The 20863-nt window shown below is 40.7% G+C and overlaps 1 protein-coding gene across 7 annotated transcripts in view; it reads left to right on the top strand.

Annotated features, from left to right (window-relative positions):
• celf4 (CUGBP, Elav-like family member 4) overlaps window positions 1–20863 on the top strand; it is a 1183497-nt gene that overhangs the window by 839138 nt on the left and 323496 nt on the right. For 4 of the 7 annotated variants that reach the window (XM_080215279.1, XM_080215195.1, XM_080215028.1 and 1 more), the window contains exon 4: window positions 11176–11304. In XM_080215279.1, the coding sequence (XP_080071405.1) occupies window positions 11176–11304 (129 nt within the window). The remainder of the gene's footprint in view (window positions 1–11175; window positions 11305–20863) is intronic. The other 3 variants (XM_080215459.1, XM_080215370.1, XM_080215109.1) reach the window with 1 other exon arrangement.

Here is a 20863-nt window from a genome sequence, read left to right as displayed (position 1 = left end):
AAGAAAGTCATGCAATGTTGGTCTGAGGAATCGGATAATCTCCGATGGAACTGCTTGGAGTCAGTGGACTGGTCAGTATTTAAAAACTCTGCAACCAGCTTGAACATGTACGTTGCTACAGTAACTGACTTCGTTAATAACTATATAAAAGACTGTGTGCCACAGAAGTAAATCCGCTTGTCCCCCAACCAGAAACCATGGATGAACAGGGATATCCCCTGCTTGCTGAAGTCCAGATCTGAGGCATTCAAGACAAGTGACCTTGACCTATACAAGAAAGCCAGATATGATCTAAGGAGTTCCATCAAAGATGCCAAAAGACAGACCAAGCTAGTGTCCCAAGCTAGCCACATAGACTTCTGCCAACTGTGGCAAGGTCTGCAAGACATAACAGGCTACAAGATGAAGGCTCCAAGTCGCCAGCTCCAACGCACCCCTCCCTGATGAGCTCAACGCATTGTACACCTGTTCTGAGCAAGAGGTCAGTGAGAGCATGCTCTCCACTCAGGAAGCCCTGGATGAACCTGTATTGGGGTCACCATTGCAGATGTCAGGGCAGCTTTCGTGAAGGTCAACTCATGGAAAGCAAGTGACCAGATGGGGTACCCGGACAAGCACCCAGATCCTGAGTGGATCAGCTGGCAGGGGTATTCGCAGGCATCTTCAACCTCTCTTTACAACAATCTGAGGTCCCTGTCTGCTTTAAGAAGATGACCATCATCCCGGTACCTAAGAAAAACCAAGCAGTGTACCTCAATGACTATCGTCCAGTGACTCTGACATCCATCATTATGAAGTGCTTCGAAAAGTTAGTCATGGCACGAATCAATTCCAGCCTCCCGGACTACCTGGATCCACTACAGTTTGCCTTTCGTTGCAACGGGTCCAAGCAAACGCCATCTCCTTGGCCCTGCACTCAACCCTGGAACACCTACATAACAAACACACCTATGGCAGACTCCTATTTATTGACTCGGCCTTCACCACCATTACTACCACAAAACTCATCTCCAAGCTCCATGGCCTGGGCCTCAGCTCCTCCCTCTGCGACTGGATCCTGAACTTCCTAACTCACAGACCACAATCAGTAAGGATAGGCAACAACACCTCTTCCACGATTATCCTCAACACTGGTGCCCCACAAGGCTGTGTTCTTGGTCTCCTACTATACTCCTTATACACCTATGACTGTGTGGCCAAATTCCCCTCGAATTCGATTTTCAAGTTTACTGATGACACCACCATAATGGGACAGATTTCAAACAATGACGAGACAGGAGAATACAGGAATGAGAGAGAGAATCTGATGAACTAGTGCAGTGACAATAATCTCTCCCTCAGTGTGAACAAAATGAAGGAGATTGTCATCAATGTCAAGAAATATAGAGGAGAACATGCCCCTGTGTACATCAATGGGGACAAAGTAGAAAGGGTCGAGAGCTTCAAGTTTTTAAGCGTTCAGATCACCAACAACCTGTCCTGGGCCCTGCCATGCCAACACTGAAGAAAGTCCACCAATGCCTCTACTTTCTAGAAGACTAAGGAAATTTGGCATGTCAGCTATGACTCTCATTAACTTTTACAGATGTACCATAGAAAGCATTCTTTCTGGTTTTATCATAGCTTGGTATAGCTCCTACTCTGCCCAAGACCTCAAGAAACTACAAAAGGTCATGAATGTAGCCCAATCCATCACCCAAACCAGCCTCTTGTCCACTGATTCTGTCAACACTTCCTGCTACAGTGACAATGCAGCCGGCATAATTAAAGACCCCACACACATTGGACATTCTCTCTTCCACTTTCTTCCATCAGGAAAAGGATACAAAAGTCTGAGGTCATGTATGAACCAATTCAAGTATAGATTCTTCCCTGCTGCCATGAGACTTCTGAATGGACTTACCTTGCATTAAGTTGACCTTTCTCTACACCCTAGCTATGACTTCAACACTACATTCTGCACTCTCTCGTTTCCTTCTCTGTGAACAGTATGTTTTGTCTGTATAGCGCGCAAGAAACAATACTTATCATTGTATGTCAACACACATGACAATAATAACTCAAATCAAATCAAATCAATCTTTCTTTGCTATTTTTGGATTTGTGATTTGGTATTCTGGAGCATTTGAGGAACTTATCGGAGGAGACTCAATTATATACAAAATCTAGATCCTACCACTCACCACTCACAGTGGATGTTCTGATCAGTGAGGATACCTGGATGTACCTGGAGGAAGATCTCAGGGATATCTTGTTTTTGTCTGGTTTATGTACACTTGATGAAGCTTCATCTATGAATGCAGAAAATATTTAACATAATAAAAGTTTAACACAATAAAAGTTTAATTACAGTCAATCGATGGTAATTTTGAGCAGACATCTCACCTGAGACTAGGTTGTTAAAATGGACCAGAACACACTCAGCATCCGCAGGACCATTCATGTCTGCCTGCTTTGCTCTCAAGAGTTAAAGTTCATCCTTGGGTGAAGACTGGATTGGGATGTCCCTGGTAACTATGCGCTGCCAACATGCTGAAGCATAGTCACTTAAGCAAGGTTCCAGTCATGCAGATGGGCCCAGAAAAGGTCTGTGCCTTGGAGAGGAAGAAAGGGATAAAAAAACAAGAATCAATGAAAAAGATAATGCTTTCTTTTTGCAATAGATCAATAGCGCAGTGCCCATGTTTCCATAGAGTCAATGTTCATTCTATGCTCTTAACTATTTCATTAGCAGGGACATCAGATGAAGAACTCTACTGTAAGAGGACAGAGAAACACACATCCAAGTCTTTCTCTTCTATCACAGCTGTTCCATGTGGAAAACTCTTCTGTAGCTAAGACATAACACCTTCTGAGTTGAGTCGCTCACTTGGAGAACTGGTGTAGATGTGATCGGCCGAGTGTTCTCCTCCTGCCCCATATTCTGTGATTCTGCGAAACCTAACCGTGCTATCCTCTTCAGTCGCCTTACCTGCTAACACAATTCTCGGACTCTTTGTATCAAAAGTTTTTTAATATTGAAGGTAACAGAACAGAAACTCTAAAAAGTTCAAGCCCTCAATCAGGTAAAAAGAGCACTAAGCATCTGATAGAGAATCACAATTTCTGGGCTGAATATAATTTAATAGTTTTCCAGAAAATGTTCTAAGCATAGAACTTACCTGAAGAAAAATGCATTAATATTGTAAAATAATGTAAAAGAAAGGCATGCAATCCACAAAAGAAAGTCGAAGGAACCGATTGAATTAATCTTTTCAGAAGTATAGTCAAAAGAAAATGTAATTTTGCAAATGTTAAGAACCTTGGAAAAAATTAATTCTGCATAATTTTTTTGTGGGTGTTCATATGCCAATCTAACCTATTCATTGTTCTTGCACAATTCAGGCTTTTGATGGCAGTGGGGAGGGCCAGTTTTCACAATGTGCTGGTGGCATTTTGCATTAATTTAAAATTGAGCAAGGATGTGAAAGGAAATTAGTACAGTAATAAACCCAAAGAGGGGGAAAGTTGAAGTGCTACTGAATTTTAATGCAATCAGGAAAGTTGCCGAGGCAGTCACAATAAAAGTAATGAAGAATGTAATCAGAGATTGTGAGGGGAGAAGGTGCAGGAGATATTGAATCTGGAATTTAAATTAGATGACATATAATTCCATTTCAAAGAAGGAAATGGAATTTTTAAGCATGGTAAAGAGGGATTAACTGACGGCAAGTTTCATCAGAGCGAGAGACCTTTGTCTTTTGTGATTCTCATTTTAATCACATGGATTAATTTGAGGCAGTTAATGTCTTTTCAGTTATGGACACAGTCTGGTAGCTGGGATAGATGTTATGAAGATGATAAAAGATTATTCTAGGGCAGCAAGCTGTGGTGGAACATTTCAATTATTGTTATTGACAGCTCCGAAAACAACCAGAGAAAGAAACTTCATTTTTTTCTGTGAATCAAGTGACTCAGGATGGACAAGCATTGAAATTCAGCTTCCTTTTATGATAACATCAATGATAGTCTTCACTCAAGCTCAGCATACGTTATTTAATTCCTGCACTGTCTTTAAATGCTGGTATTCTATAGGCACATCCATTCTGCTCTCTTCCTTTTCAGTGTGTTGAAATCAAGACAGTCTAACTACTCAAATTCATGCTTTCCTGGATCCTCAATGCCACGGGCTAACCTTCCTTAGTTAACATCTTCTCCTCAAATACTCTTTAATCTTTAATCAGTCAATTTGGTATCACCTAATCACAACTTCCTGGCTGACTTCATCTTGATGAGTGCCTTGTGCCAATTGAGTTGACTTTGAGCTAGATTTCTATGTAATAATATGCTCCTTTTAAAAAAGCCAAAAATATTTACCAATGCTGTGGTCAGTTCTTGCCCTCCCTGTCATGGGTGCATACCAATGGGTCACTGGAGTAACCTCTCCATGGTGTGTACTGGGTGGGATATATATTGAGACTCTGGGATGTCCTAGCATCAGAACCTCTCTCTCGGCATTGCTAGAGGGGGCCAGAGAAGTGCGAAGCATGACATTCTGCATCAATTTTGGCTGCAAAAGCTGCCGGAATGTGATCCATCACAGGGCACACACACAAACAAACTGAGGGGTAATTTTTTGCGGCCACTCCTTCTAATCTGCTCCTTTTTGGAGTTTTTGGAATGTGGGAGTATCCAGAGGAAACCTACATAGACACGGGGAGAATGTGCAAACTCAACACAAACACCCGAATTGAACCCAGGTCCCTGGAGTTGTGAGGCAACAGCACTACCCACTGTGCCACCATGTGGTTATTAGAGAAGCATAAACTAATTTGAGGACATCTTTTCCAGTTATAATTAATTTGATTTAAATTGGTAGAACTGTGCTATTAGAAAAAATCTTCCATTCCCCAACAAGCCAGACATAACATATGCTCCATGCAGTCAACATAATATATGCTACATACAGTCAACAGACAAGGCAAGATTACAAATGTCTAGACAACAATGCTGCTTACTTATGTGATCTAAAGAATTGTAAGTAATGCCTTTAATCAAGGAATGATCACTCCACCCGCATATATTTTATTCTGGAATTGAAATACAAATCTGGTTTTTTTCATAGCTGTCTTTCCCTTTTTTTATTATCAGGGGAGTAAATGGTGTCTGTAATAAATAGTTTTAATTGTTTTTTTTACACAATTTGCCAAATGTCTCATTGGAACGTTTAGAATACTGATGAAGTTGCTGTACACAGCAGTAAATGTCATTATTGTCAATCTGCTCTGGTAATTGGTCTGCCCCCATTATCAGATAAAATATTACTAAATAATTTACACCACTGAAAGTCCTTGGACTTCTCTGTCCCCTTTCTCCTACAGCAGTGTTCAACAGTGATCACTTAGGAAAACCAACTGCAGAACGGAGCCAAAAGCACTTTTATTTGAGGAAAAACTTTATTCCAAATGCCTCAGCAACCCAGCAGGTTAAATATGTAAATTAGGCAAGGTTCGCACAATATACCTTCGATGTTTATCAGCAATGATTTTTCCATTGCTAGCTGGTTGTCCATTCTGTTCCTTTCTAATGATACTGTTCCACGATATTGTTCCATGTATGCTTTAATTCCCAGTTTCATCAACACCGGGGTCTCCTCATTCTTACCAGTGTTCAGGCACAGGCCTTTCTACTTCCTTCTTACTCACCATCAGACCCAGTAATATTCAGGCCTTGGATTCTCCCCACTCCCTCTTTTATTTCCAGCACTGGGCAATTAACCATGAGAACAAAGTCTTTGTCTAGCCCACTGACACTCCATGACTTTGCTGGAATCAGTTAGTTTGCTAAAAACCAGGAGTTTTCCTCCTCTGCATGGCTCAGTACTGGACCACTGATGCTTTATTCATTAACTATCAGGGCACTCTGTCCCTCCTCTTAATTTCTGTTAAGTACGTAATTGGCTATTTTCTAATAAATTGTCATTGTACAATACCCTGCCAGAACTGCAAGTGATGATGTGTTAATTGGCCTGGTTTATTTTCTGCTGATAGAAATAGCTAACTCCAAGCTGTCTGAAACCCCTTCTATTATTGAAATAAGTCGCTACATTTTTCCAAATAAATTAGCTGCCCTTACAGCAGTGTTTTTCAAACTATTTTGCTGGCGCTCGACTTTTACCAAATGAACGTTCCTTGCAACCCACCCTAAGGCTGAGAGGGTCTGAGTGATACCACAGTATACACTATCAGTAAAGGTATCCAGCCTCTTGTCTACCTCCTACATCACTTGTTTTGAACAGAGTGTATCCTTTGAAGACTAATCGTTAGTTGAATGCCTCCTATGTAGCTCAGCTGTATGGACTGTGGGATTGTACATCCTACTGGTTGGAGCTGTGGTGTCCATTGGAAAGTTCAAAGTGGCTGCTCATTATATTTTACTGTCAGTGGCTAAATGCACAAAGAAATGTCGCTGCAAAGAGAGAACATAGCGAGATGGATGTTTACCGACTTCTGAACCACAGTGCACAGCCTGGATTTTGCAAGTAATTGTATTTTTGTTTTATAAAGTTCTACACTACGGTGCCCTCTGCCTTGCATTATGTTCAGTTTAGAATTACTTTGTTACCAATAAGTTAATTAAAACCTAACCTGCCCGAGAAAGGCTGGCCTAATTTGAATTTCTATTGAAGTTCCAGGAGATCTGAGTGCTAACTCTGGCAATCTGATGGGGTGTGTGTGTGTTGTGTGTCTGTGCACACGTGATGTGTGCGCGCACATGTATGTTTGCGTTATCTGCATGTGTGTGCATACGTGTATTTGTGGGTGGTGTGTTTGTGGCATGTGTGTGTCTGTATAGCGTATGATGATGTGTGTGTTAGTGTGTGGGAATGGTGTATGTGGTGAATGTGTGTGTGTATGTATGTGCAATGTGTGGGCATGTCTGTGCATGCGTGTGTGCGTGTGAAAGAGAGTGATGTGTCTAGTATAAACAATATTGACCCAAATTGCTGTCCAGGAAATTTTTAAAAGATGAAACTTCCCTCAAGCTGCCTCTTTGTACTTTGATTGGAATTGCTATTAGGGATTTTCCCCCTTTTAATGAATTAGTTCTGTTTATTGGTTTCTTGAGTTAGATCACGTCACAAGGGAGATCAAAAGTTAAGATTGTGCAATGATAGAACTTTAACAATCCAATGCACTGCTCCACAAGATGGTTCAAGTGTCTAGCTCCAGGTTTCCTTGTGATAAATCCCAGTCTCTTCAGTGAAGATATGGGGTACACCAGAAAAAGAGATTGGAGGGTAAATCTAGGTAGGCCACATGTTAACAGCTAGTTGCCTTTTAGATAAGGAAGAAGTGGACAGCTTTTTTGTAAATTTGGGAAAAATCAGTCCAAAGAATTATTCAAAGATGGACTGAGTCTAGTCACACCACATGCAACACTTGATTAATTGTTTCTATATCACTTGTGGAAGTTTAATGCCACAATCCAGCTGGAATTGATGATATTAGCATGTGGATACCTTTTCCAGATTCAGCGCAGTTCCAGTTTCTATGTCCATTCTTCTGAATTTTTGGTTTGCCAAAATATCCTTCCACAGTCAGCTGAGTAAAAACTGGACGAGCAATTAAGGGAAATATCTTCTGGCTAGTGGATATTTTCACCATCACTGTATATACTATGCATTCTTACTATTAATTGCTCTAAACCAGTGCATCAGAAATTATAATAATTACGTAGCTTGTTGAATAGGAAGTATGTCTCGAATCAACCACTTTTTCCGGTAGTTCTTTGAAAATGCACGGCCCAGCAAATTAAGGTCTGGTCAAAACTGGCAGCGGTCCCTTCACAAGTCGAATAGTGCAGTGGTTGCTCACTGTCTAAATTTACAAGAGGAACAGCTATTTGGCCAAGCACAAGGAAACTGCTAACGTCAATAAAACATGCCTAAGTCAGTGATGATGGACAGTGAGTAGTAAAGGAGAGTCCAACGGTAGTGAGTTTGGCAATATTAATCACAATGCTAATGGTATATTTCTGTAGTGCAAAGTTGTTCAAGGTTTCTGAATTAATGAGCACTTATTTTGAGAATGCTCTCTAGAAATGTCATAAAGGTAAGACATGGAATGTGCAGCAGAGGGTAGCACAGGGACCTGGGTTTGATTCCTGGCTTGGGTCACTGTATGTGCGGAGTATGCACTTTCTCCCCGTATCTGCATGGGTTTCCTCCAGGTGCTCCGGTTTCCTCCTACACTCCAAAAGACATGTTGGGGTTAGGTGCATTGGCCAAGTTAAATTTTCCCTCAGTGTACCCGAACGGGCTCTGGAGTGTGGCCACTAGGGGATTTTCACAGTAACTTTGTTGCAGTGTTAACATAAACCTACTTGTGACAGGAATACAGGAATACATAAACTTTAAAACTTTAAACATGGAATGGAAATGTTAGAGTAGAACATATGTTAGAATCAGGATCATTGAAGCTAAAGCTCCATCTTAAGTGTTAACCAATGTCAAATTGGAGTGAGTTTATTGCTACCATAAGATTCAGAGCAAAGTTCTTTTCTATTTCTTTGACTGTGAATAGAGCACAGGGGAAAAACATTTAAAAAACAAATATTGTAAACAAGCATATAAACACAAATTTAAGATTTTTGATTTTGGTGAAAATGTGCATTTCTATTAAATTTTTGATAGACCACCTCTTTCACCATTGTGCTGCTCGGTTAACGGAAGTTAATTTTTATAACCTGCATCTGCAATGCCTTTTCCGAGATGACAAGTCTAACTTTATACCATATAGAGGAGTAACTGCTATTTATAACTTGCAGGCTATCTTCACACCACAGTAAGAATCCACCTCAGAGGATTATAGCTACAGACAGTGGGGGAGAATGTCATACCAGTCATTATAATCGATCCTCACTTCAAACACTCTGCACTTCAATTCTCTTATTTGCTTCTTTATTTGAAGGCAGCTGAGACACAAAAACAAAACCACAAAAGGTGATGGAAAGGCTGAAGAGAAAAAATACTTTCTATCTTCTTTTTAACTACTCATTAACTTGTCTGTCTCCAGAAAGACATAGAGGGAAATAATTTTAGATGTATTTGCAGAGTTTATATATTATGAGTCATGATCACAGTACATATTTTGATTGCATATTAAAAATTAAAGTTTATTTATTAGTCACAAGTAGGCATGCATTAACAATGCAATGAAGTTACTGTGAAAATCCCGTAGTGGCCACATTCCGGTGCCTGTTCGGGTACACTGAGACAGAATTTAGCATGGCCAATGCACATAACCAGCACATCTTTGGACTGTGGAAGGAAACTGGAGCACCCAGAGAAAACCCGCATTACTCACAGAAAAATATATAAAAGACTCTGTAAAAACTAATTTCTCTTTAAATTTGTATTTTACAACTGAAAATTGATTGACGATTAATGCTAAGCTTTGCACCAATGTCAGAGATGGAGAAATCAGGCTCAATCATGTTGATGCAGAAGCTGTTACTAATTCATTATTGTAAAATTGTTACAGTGTTGTTACATTATTTTATTCAATTGCATCTGTTTCATTTACACTTCATTACCATTAATGCAAATTTAGTTGATTGCATGTGGCTTCTTACTACTGTAATTTAACTGAAATAAGCTGCAGGGCATATACGCATTAAAAGAGCTCCAGCTGCGGTGAGGGGTATATGTAGTGCTTTTCTTTAAGTATTCTGTCCAATTCTAATTTCCCTGCAGTAAGTGGATTTGTGTGGTTGAGTTGAGGTGAAGGAGAGTATGTCTGATAAAAGTGACTCTGGGTTAATTTGTGAGCCTGAGTAAAAGTAATTGTGTTTGTTTAAATTAGTAGGTAACATAAATGGGTTCAGGGTACATTGGAGCAGAAAGTTTGTGCCGTGAGGTAGCAATTTCATGCAATCTACTTTTGCAAAGATGAATAATTGAAAAAGGGATTTTTTTAATATTTGAGGCAACAGTTAATTCAGGTAAAATGTGTCACTTTTTTGCATCTGAGGTTAAATGTTTCAAAGACCCACTTGTGACGCAGGTAGGAGAATCGGGTACAGAGTCAGTGTACAGTGCTGCCAGTTGTCCAATGCATCGCTGTGCAAATCAGATTCACTGACTTCTGATTCCCTGGTTTCATCTCACTTTGTGAAATTTGCCCTCTAACATAAAAGAGACATAATTTATATAAGTCTTCTGTATCCTCTGTGCGTATACATTGTGAATCTATGGAGTTTTGAATACTGAAGTAACAAGCATTTCACTTTGAATGTTTAACACATAAACTGTAACTAATTCTAAATGCTCAGTTTCAATTTGCAAAAGGATACGGTATGTTTAAAAACTGTTGTGAAAAATATAACTGCACTAGTTTCCCAATCATTCAGATTAACCTATTATTGCCATTTGAGGCAAAATATCAGAAGGGTGTCTGGCACTCATGGGACAGAATGCAACCAGGAGTCAATGTTATTAGTAGAACAGGAAGAGGGGAGAAATCTGACAGTAATAATTTGTGTTAAAGAAAATATCAGTTTGTGTTAAAAAAAGAGAAAAAAAACTCCTTCATTATTGTAAAGGAGCATCTGTTACTCCTGCCGTTACATGCCTGTCTGCTCGTGTGGGCACTGCTGCCATCTTAAGACAGAATGGAAAAGTGAACGAAATGAATTAGCAGAAACTGCGGAGTGAAATGGATTATCCTTTGCAAATTTCAGGTGCATAAATGCAAGGATTTAATTGCAATCATGTCTAACTTAAATTTCAAATAGAAGTGTGTGCCTTGCTGTCAAGTCAAGAAAAAAATTGCTTTTCAGTTAGAATGCTGCCAAGCACACAATTTTAAAATGTAACGTACAAGCATTGTGATGTGTTGAAGAATGAAATCTTTGTTGTGACCCAGTGGATGCTTATTTTTATATAAATAACCTCACATTTATATGGAGAAATTATTAATTTATAGTTGTATTTGATATGACTATACATAAAACCATCCAATCGTCTACATTTTAATGTGAATATTTTCCAAAGCAAAATGAAAAACTAATGAGTACAATATAGACATATTGGAGACGCAAATTGTTTTGTTTTGAATAAATACAGATATATTACTAAATGTATATAGCATGAACCAGCAAGGATTTGGTAAGCACCTTTAACTTTTGTTCCAGAAGACAGAAAATTGTTTGTGGGCATGCTGAACAAACAACAGTCAGAGGAGGACGTACGCAGACTATTTGAAGCTTTCGGTAACATTGAGGAATGCACAATCCTTCGAGGGCCTGATGGAAATAGCAAAGGTAAGACGGTAATGCTTCAGTGTAATAAAAGCTGTCTAGCAACTTAACAGCTTTCTTATATACAGCAACACAATGTGATTTAAAATGGGCCTCAGCAGACTGATAGGTCATTTGATAGCACAGAGCCATTCCTTTTAGCATTTAAATTTTTTTTGTGGTACTATCTTTGTGGGCGATAGGATTCCTCTTTCCAAAAAAAGGGGCATTATTATTTGGGAATAAGGGAATCTTTGAAGCTTAAAGCCAATGTGTGAAGGCCCCAATCAACTTCTTGTGTGTGTAATGGTCATTATCCAGCAGAGTGAAGAAGTGGAGCTGTCACAATTGAATCATTCTATCTGCCACAGCCTGGTATTTCTCAACAATTTGTTGGGCCACAGGCATCGTCTCTTTGACAACCCCCCTCCCCTCGCAGATTCCTACCTGTCTTTCCTGAAGTTGATGATCACTAATTGGATGTGACCCTCAGCATCTCCATGCTCAGATGGACATTATTTAATTCTGAGCCTTGATGTTGAGCACCATGTAACCCAACAATACTTGACATCATGGGTTGATTATTTCCCTTTCTAGTTGCACTCTTATGTAGACTTTCTAGCTGGACAGCAGTCAGGCTTGGGAACCTTTGTGAATACTGTCCTTCTCCACTCAATTTTCAATTAATTAACGGAAATCAGCAATGTAATCTGACTCTGCAGCATACCAATCAGTACCATAATATTGGAACAACTGTAGGCCATTCAGCCCTTCAAGCCTTTTGCACTGTTCAAATAGATTATGGCTGATCCTTTCCGTAACACATTTTATCAAATTTTGTTCTACATCCATAGGGAAAGTGTTTCCTTGGCAATTTTAGCAGAAACCTTTTTACATTAATTTACTTTCTTGGTACAAGTCTAGTTTGAATGACAAATTCATAATTGTGTATGTCTAACAATATATTAAATCGCAAAGTCATTTTATTTGAATAGCAATTCTCCTTTAAATGAAGGAGTTTTGTGTTGGAGGAGCTGGAGGCAAAGATTTGTCCTACGAACTTGTCTCAACAAGTTTCAAAATACTGATGTTGGATGGTCCATTTTAAAGAAACGACATTCTGCCCCTCAGCGAACATATAACATTTTTAACAGAATATTAATATTTAATATAGATGATTCTGATTGACAGGAATTAAAATTAGCAACATAATCTTGAATGATCAGTTAATATAGACTGCTCAACTTGCATATTTATAGTTGATGACATCACCTCAAGCTTTGCATTTTGTTACTGCCTGGGAGCTCCACCCTACCTACCCCTCAATATTCTATATATAGATCTCAAATGCATGAATGAGTCTGCATTGACCTGGGAATAAAAAGAAAAACAATTACAATTTTTGATGATCTTCCCTTCTTCTGAGCCAATGGAGACACATAGTAATCACTGGCATTAAAGATGTGTCTTTTTCTTTAGATAGGTTCCATTGTTCATTCATGTTTTTTTTCTGTCCACCTGTTTGTCTATCAGCTATTAATCTGAACAAGCAAATAAAGACACAGCAACTGAAAACTGACCCGAAGCTGCACAGCTGATCATTGGAAAGAGGATTTTAAACATAGGAGCATAGGGATTAGGAGCAGAAGTAGGGGCAGGTTTTCAACTTGCCTCCAGAACATTACAAATCTTCCATTATTATAGAAGCCATCTAACTTTCTTCACAATGCCAGTTCTATGCTCGCTTACCAAGGTGAAAATCTGTATCAGGAAGACATTGTGAATGATATTGCCCTTTCAGCTTGCACCACCATTCCATCAGATCATGGCTGATCTCTCCTTGATCTCAAATCCACCTCCCCACTTGTTCCTCATATCCCTGTTTTATTAGAAATATATCTATCTCCTTCTTGAAACCATTCAACGATCAGACTCTACCAAGCTGCGGGGCAGTGAGTTCCACAAATTCACCACCCTCTGCGAGCAGTAGTTCCTCCTCATCTCAATTTTAAACCCATCATCTCTCAACCTACGCCTGCGACAAAAAGAGAGGAGGAGAGAGACCAAGAGAAGTAGGAAGGCAAGGAACAGATATAGAGAAAAGATGAGAGGAAGCAAGATCATGTAGCTGGAACTGCCCAGACTAAAATTGCTCTGTGCTATATGCTACAGAGATATAAACGTGTATTTCCTCTACAACCTTGGCCAGTTGGGACCCACCACACCATTATTACTTGATGGAGTGCTTCATCACAATGAGATGAACCAAATTTACTGGAACAGGGCAGGGAATGGAGCTGAGTCAAAATAACATGTAACATAAAATAATGATAATTCAAGTAATTTTGTTACACAACTTTGCTGCAGTTATTACAATGCTTAATTGGGTTTATCATGTTGAGGCACCCTGTATTCAGTGTTTATATTGAAAGTGCATTTCATTTCAACTAGTAAGCAAGATTACTTTTGGTTTTAAGAGTATTTTCGAATCAGTGCACTTCCATTTCTAGAGAGCTGCATTTTATTCCAATTTAGTTAAATGTGTGAATGTCAATTCTCTCATGGTTGTTAAAAGACTGACTGAGTAGAGAGATTTAACTGCCTCGGCCGAATCCACTCTGGGCTTGAACCCATTACACAAAGTACCTCTGGAAGCTGGCAGTCCCGATTCAGAGCCACTTCACTGGGAGGCTCGCTATGGACCTAAAGGTCAGAATAAGTAGAATGACTTGTCATTTTATATTATTAGTAGAAGATTGAGTGAGAAAAAGAAAGCACTGATCGGGGATTAACCAGTCTGCGAATGACCAAGCAGGAATGATTCAGGCCTCATCAATGTCATTCGCAACGGCTTCCTGATACAGATTTTCACCTTGGTAAGTGAGCGTAGAACTGGCATTGTGAAGAAAGTCAGATAGCTTCTATAACGATGGAAGATTTGTAACATTCTGGAGGCAAGTTGAAAATCTGTCCCAGTGCAAGGAAACCAAAGAAAGGAGGCTCTCTTTAAAACACCTGCAAGACCAAATAGGAGTCAAGAAATATCTGAGTTGTTGGGCAGTGACCGTAGCACAATCTGATTTGGGAAAAAAAAATGTGATAACATAATTTCACCCTGGTGTCTAATTTTAGGCAGCCAGGCTTCAAAGTATCTAAATGGGGGAAGTATTTAGAAATAAATCTGTTCAAAATCCTTCAAAAAACCTCATGCAAAGTTTCTAGGACAAGTTAAATTTTATTTATTCATGTCACAAGTAGGCTTACATTGACATTGCAATGAAGTTACTGTAAAAAACCGCTAATCACCACACTCTGGCACCTATTCAGGCACACTGAGGGAGAACTTAGCATTGTCAATCCACCCAGCTAGCTTGTCTTTTGGACTGTGGGGGGAAAGCGGTGTACCCAGAGGAAACCCACACAGGCACAGGGAAAATGGGCAGGGTCCGTACAGGCAGTGACCCAAATCGGGAATCGAACCATTGTTAACCACTGTGCCACCATGCTGCCCTATATGCATACCTAAATGCTCTGGTAGAATGAACAAACTTACTCTGGTATCAATTAACTGGGAACATAAGAACATAAGAAATAGGAGCAGGAGTAGGCCATCCAGCCCTTTGAGCCTGCCCCGCCATTCAATAAGATCATGGCTGATCTGTCGCTGCTCAGTTCCACTTTCCTGCCCCCTCCCCATAACCCTTAATCCCCTCTCCTATCAAAAACCCATCAACCCGCGTCTTAAAAATATTTAGCGAGGCAGCCTCCACCACTTCAACGGGCAGAGAATTCCAGAGATTCACCACCCTTTGAGTGAAGAAGTTCGTCCTCAACTCCGTTCTAAACCGCCCCCCTCTTATCTTGAGGCTGTGCCCCCTAGTCCTACTGTCTTTTTTGAGCGGGAAGAGTCTTTCCACCTCTATCCTATCCATCCCATTCATCATCTTATACGTCTCAATGAGATCTCCCCTCATTCTTCTAAACTCTAACCAGTACAAGCCCAGTTTATTCAGCCTCTCCTCATAGCTCAACCCCCTCAACTCCGGTATCAGCCTAGTAAACCTCCTCTGCACTCCCTCCAAGGCCAAGATATCTTTGCGCAGGTGCGGCGCCCAAAACTGCACACAGTACTCCAGCTGCGGCCTCACCAATGCCCTATACAGCTGCAGCAAGACCTCCCTACTTTTATATTCAATCCCCCTCGCTATGAAGGCCAGCATCCCATTCGCCTTCCTGACCACCTGCTGCACCTGCAAGCTGGGTAGTTGCGACTCATGCACAAGGACCCCGAGGTCCCTCTGCACCGTCGCCTGCTGCAGTTTTTCGCCCCGTAAGTAATAGTCCTTCCTACCAGTCTTCCTACCAAAGTGGACCACCTCACACTTGCCAACACTAAATTCCATTTGCCATTTCCTGGCCCATTCGCCCAGCCTATCTAGATCCTTCTGCAGACTCTCCACACCCTCCGCACAATTTGCCGTTCCCCCAATCTTGGTGTCATCAGCAAATTTCGACACTCTACACTCGGTTCCCTCCTCCAGATCATCTATATAAATGGTAAATAGCTGAGGCCCCAGCACCGACCCCTGGGGCACTCCACTAGTCACCATCCGCCAATCCGAATAGCACCCGTTGACCCCCACTCTCTGCCTCCTATTTGACAACCAATCCTCTATCCACGCTAACACCCTACCCCCAATTAGCAGACAGATTAAAAATGACGTTCAAAGCTTGTAAGAAGGAGGATTGTGACTACTTGGCTGAATGCAAGATTATAAAGCAGCAAATCATTAAATAGGTGAGGATGCTAAGCCAGTGGGTCAGATATTCTGGTCGTTCATGACAGTGGGATCTTACAGTCCCACCAGCAGTGCACCACTGCCACAGGTTTCCCAGCGGTGTAGGTGGATTCAGTGGAAAATCCCATTGACAAGGAGGGGGGAGATCAGATGCTGCAGAGAAACATGCCACAGGGAGGCTGGACAATCTCTCACAGAGTTTGAAAGCAACTTTGCATTAGATGCAAAATATAAGAACAAAAGAATTTTTCCAGTATTTTAACAGCAAAAGTTAGACCTGAAATTAATCCCTATCAAACTGAAGTATGCTAATTAGATGCTTATCTGAGTTATCTTTGTACTAAGAATGACTTTATCAAAATTCTACCCAATATCAAAAATACAGTTTTTTTCCTCTGTGGACTCCTAACTCAATAAATCAAAGATTCCAATTGGGCTCAAGAGTCTGGTTTATGTTAACCCCTGGGACACATGAATAGGTGAGTTAGAATTTGCATTGCAATGTTGAAAGAAACCTAAGTACAGTTGAAGACATTGCAAATATCCCTAAGATATTAGATGGGCTGATTTAAAATAACATACTGAAACTTACAAAAACCCCAATCACAAGGGATAGAGTATTAGAGAAACTCAAGGAGCTAAAGGTGGACAAGTCAACAGGACCCTGATGAACTGCACACTAGGGTTTTAATGGAAGTGGCTGCAGAGATAGTGGACTCATTAATTGAAAATTTTCATAACTTGCTAAATTCTTGAAGGTTGGAAAAAAGCCAACGTGACTCCCTTGTCCAAAAAGCGAGAAAGGCAGAAGGCAGGCAGCTATAGACTAGTTAGGTTAACATCTATTACTGGCAAGGTGCTGGAGTCAATAATCAAAGAGGAAATAATTAATCATTTAGGAAAGCTGAATATAATCAAACATAGTCAACATGGTTTTATGAAAGGTAAATCATGTTTCACAAACTTGCTCAAATTCTTTGAGGCTGTAACAGTGAGAATAGATACTGGGGATGTAGTGAGAGCGCTCTTACCAAAAAAATTCTAAGTGCCGAATGAGGGTTAAAGCAGAAGAGATTTAAACCATTTTTTCGGCAAGACAAAAATTCAAATCTTATCACACTTTGAAAAAAGGTGAAGTATGATTCTCATTAGTAAGGAGAGTGGACAGAGGCCATTCGTGCCAGGAAGACAACTGCTAGTTGCTAGAGAGCGCTATTGTGCATGCACCTGATTTCTCTGTGTATCATGTAAAAGAGTACATAGTATATTGAAAGTTTGTTACTCCCCCCACCCTCTGGACATGGCCTCCCACATCACCCGATTACCCCCTGATCACCTCCTCTGCCACCGATCCCCATTTGCATTCCCCCTCCCCCCTATTTAATCACTACCCCCAATTCTGCCACTGGCTGATCGCTGCCCTCATTCACTCACCCGCTCCAGTCGATCACCATCCTCATTCAACTCCCCCGATTGCAGAGTGCACAGCTCCTCACATGCTGCCTGCCCTTCAGGCTCTGTCCCTCTCCTTAGCTCCCACTCTTTGTCACTGTCTGATGCTCAATGAGCAATACCAGGGTGCCCGACTGACACTGCCAGGGTTCCAGAGTGGCACTGCCAGTGTCCCAGGCTAGGAGTGTTAGGCTGGCACTGCCCAAAGAACATTGCCCACCCCTGCTCTGACCACCTGAGAGGGCGTCAATGGCATCTGGTCCCACCGGCAAGACCAGTACATCTGGTCCCCATTGGTGGGGAACCATATATGATTCTCACTGGTGAGAACCTCTAATGGCTAGGCCATTAAGGCAAATGATGTTGGACGATTGTATCCTGGGCTCTCAATTAATATTTGAATTGGAAAATAAAATATTTAAAGAGTGTGAGACTAAGTACATCAGCAATTCAGTGCCAATATCATCATGAGAGGCGATCTTACTGGCTTGCCACACCCCCAGAGTATTTAGATTTCCAAAAGACATTTGACAACAGGTCGCGTAAGAGGTTGGTGCATAAAGTAAAAGCCCATGGAATTGGAGTAACTGTGTTACCATGGATTAAAAACTGGCTGCCACATAGAAAACAGACAGTTGGAATAAATGGGTCCTTTGTAGAGTGAAAAGGTGTAATTAGATGAGTTCCAAAGGGATCAGTTCTTGGCCTGCAATTGTTCACTGTTTACATTAATGACCTTGAGGAAGGAACAGAGTGTAAGGTTTACAAATTTGCCAATGATCTGAAGATCAGTGGAAGGGCATGTTGTGAATAAGATATTGTGATTCTGCAATGGGAAACAGATAGATTGGGTGACTGGGCGAAAACCTGGCAAAGGAGTCTTACATGGGGAAGTCTGAATCACAAAAAGCTAGCAGGCAGGTCCAACAAGTATTTAAGAAGGCAAATGGCATTTTGGCCTTTATTGCAAAGGGATTAAGAGTTTAAAAATAAAGAGGTTTTGATGCAATTGTACAGGGTATTGCTGGAATAGTTCGTACAGCTTTGGTCCACTTACCTAAAAAAAGATGGAGCAATATTGAAGGCAGTCTAAAGGAGATTCACCAGGTTAATTCCTGGGATGAGAGGGATGTCCTGTCAAAGAGACTGAACAGTCTGGTCTGTATTCCTTGGAGTTTAGAAGAATGAGGGGTGCCTTATTCAAACAGATTAAATCTGAAGGGGGCTTGCCAGGGTAGATGATGAGATATTTTCACTAATGGGAGAATCTCAAACAAGGGGACATAGCTGCAAAATAAAAGGCCAGTCATTTAAAACTGAGGAGGGTGGAAAATTCTACTCACAGAGAGTGGTGAATGTCAGTGTCCCAAAGAGCGGTAAAGGCTGGATCAGTCGATGTATTCAAAGTGAAGATGGACAAATATTTGACAGATTGAGGAATAGAGGGCTATGGGGAAATGGCACAGAAAAGGAGTTGAGGACGGCATTGAGCAACCATGATTGTATTGAATGGTAGGGCAGGCTTGAAGGGCCTGGTGGTCTCCTCCTGTTTCTACTTTTAGTGTTGTTGTGATTCATTGCTTACCAGGTCCAAATGCTATAAAAATATTGAAACATAGAAAATAGCAGCATGAATAGGCCATTTGACCCTTTGAGCTTTATTATGATCATGTTTTATCATCCAACTCAATAGCCTGATCCTGCTTCCCCATCCCCCCACCCGCCAACATATCCTTTGACCCCTGTAGCGCTCAGGGCTATTTCTAACTCTTTAAAAACAATTCGGCCTCAAACGCTTTCTGTGTTAGAGAATCCCACAGGCTCAACACTCTGGATGAAGAGATTTCTCCTCATCTCATGTCCTTAGACTGTGAGCCCTGGTTCTGGACTTCCCAGCCATCAGGAACATTCCTTCTTGCGTCTACCCTGTCTAGTCCTATTAGAATTTTATAGGTTTCTGTGAGATCATCCCTCATTCTTTTAAACTCGTCAAATTGCAATCCTAACTGACTCAACCTCTCCTCAGACATCAGTCCTGCCAACCCAGGAATCAGTCTGGAACCAGATGGCAAAAAAGTCAGTAGAATTCTGAATGACTAAATCAGTTGGCATCTTCCAAAATTAAGCTAAAACTGCATAGTGCTTCACTGATTTGTGACATAAGGTGCAATCAGAGGAGGTCTCGAGCAGAATAATGTGGCAGAACCTTGATGTCAGAAAGATGACCTACTTGGAACTAAACTAGCTGGAGTTCCACACCTCAGAAATTATAAAGCATAGAAGAAAAGATGGGAGAAATCTGAAGTCCATAGATGTGCAGGTTAGGTGGATTGGTTGCGCTAAAAAATTGCCCCTTCAGTCCCAATATGTGTAGGATAGGGGGGATTAGCAGGGTAAGTATGTGCGGTTATGGGGATACGTTCTTGATGGGATATTCTTTCACAGAGTTGGTGCAGACTCGATGGGATGAATGGCCTGATTCTGTACAGTAGAGATTCTATGATTTCTGTGAAATATTTTCAGATACACTAGAGCAATCAGGCAATAGGACACAAATTCAATGTGGTGAATGACAATTTGAAAACAGGTACCAGGGAATTAATTAACATCAGGACACATTTGCTGGAAGCATGATTGAGGACAGGATACTGGACTCATTTAACAAACAGCTAAATGCTCAGATGGGAAGTTATTTGGTTTGGTTATCTGGAGGAATATGATCAAAAGAAGTCAAAGAGCCTTCTTCATTCAAATCCATCTTGTGATCACAAATCAATGCATGAAAAATGAAAAGAGTCCCATAATGAATCATACTTTTCTGTCCAAGACGAGAGTGAGAATAGCATTTGTTGTACTTTTGAAGCCTTTGTTTTCCTTTTGAATTGTTTTTTTTTGTTGCTACTTTGTCCTTCAAGAATCTTTTTGTTTGAAGGGCAGAGCCGAGAAGGATGATTTCCTTCATGCTTGTTAATTTTCATAAGGAACTTTGTTCTCTTAAACTACAGTGCCAAAATGGTACACTGTACTCCCTCTAGTGACCCAGATGCGACTGAGGAACGCACAGCACCAGCACAAGCGAAATAGATTAAACTCCAGCTTTGTGATGTTCTGCCCAAAAGTGAATGACACGACTAATTAATAATCCTTTAGTATAAGCTGCCACATACACTAGACTCTGTGAATACTGATAAACCACAAAGAAAAGCTGAAAAAACTTTCCCGTGTTTCATATTTGTCCACTCGCATAATCTTCATCAAGTTCCAGTTAAAATAGGAGACATAAAGATGATTAAGGTGGAGATAGTCAACCATCATTTTAAAATAAAAAGGCA

The sequence above is a fragment of the Carcharhinus amblyrhynchos genome, chromosome 1 (genome assembly GCF_965287045.1).
Source record: "Carcharhinus amblyrhynchos chromosome 1, sCarAmb.v2.hapA, whole genome shotgun sequence".
Classification (NCBI taxonomy): Eukaryota; Metazoa; Chordata; class Chondrichthyes; order Carcharhiniformes; family Carcharhinidae; genus Carcharhinus; species Carcharhinus amblyrhynchos.
Note: the sequence above shows the minus strand (reverse complement) of the source record. Positions and strands in the feature narration are given on the sequence as shown.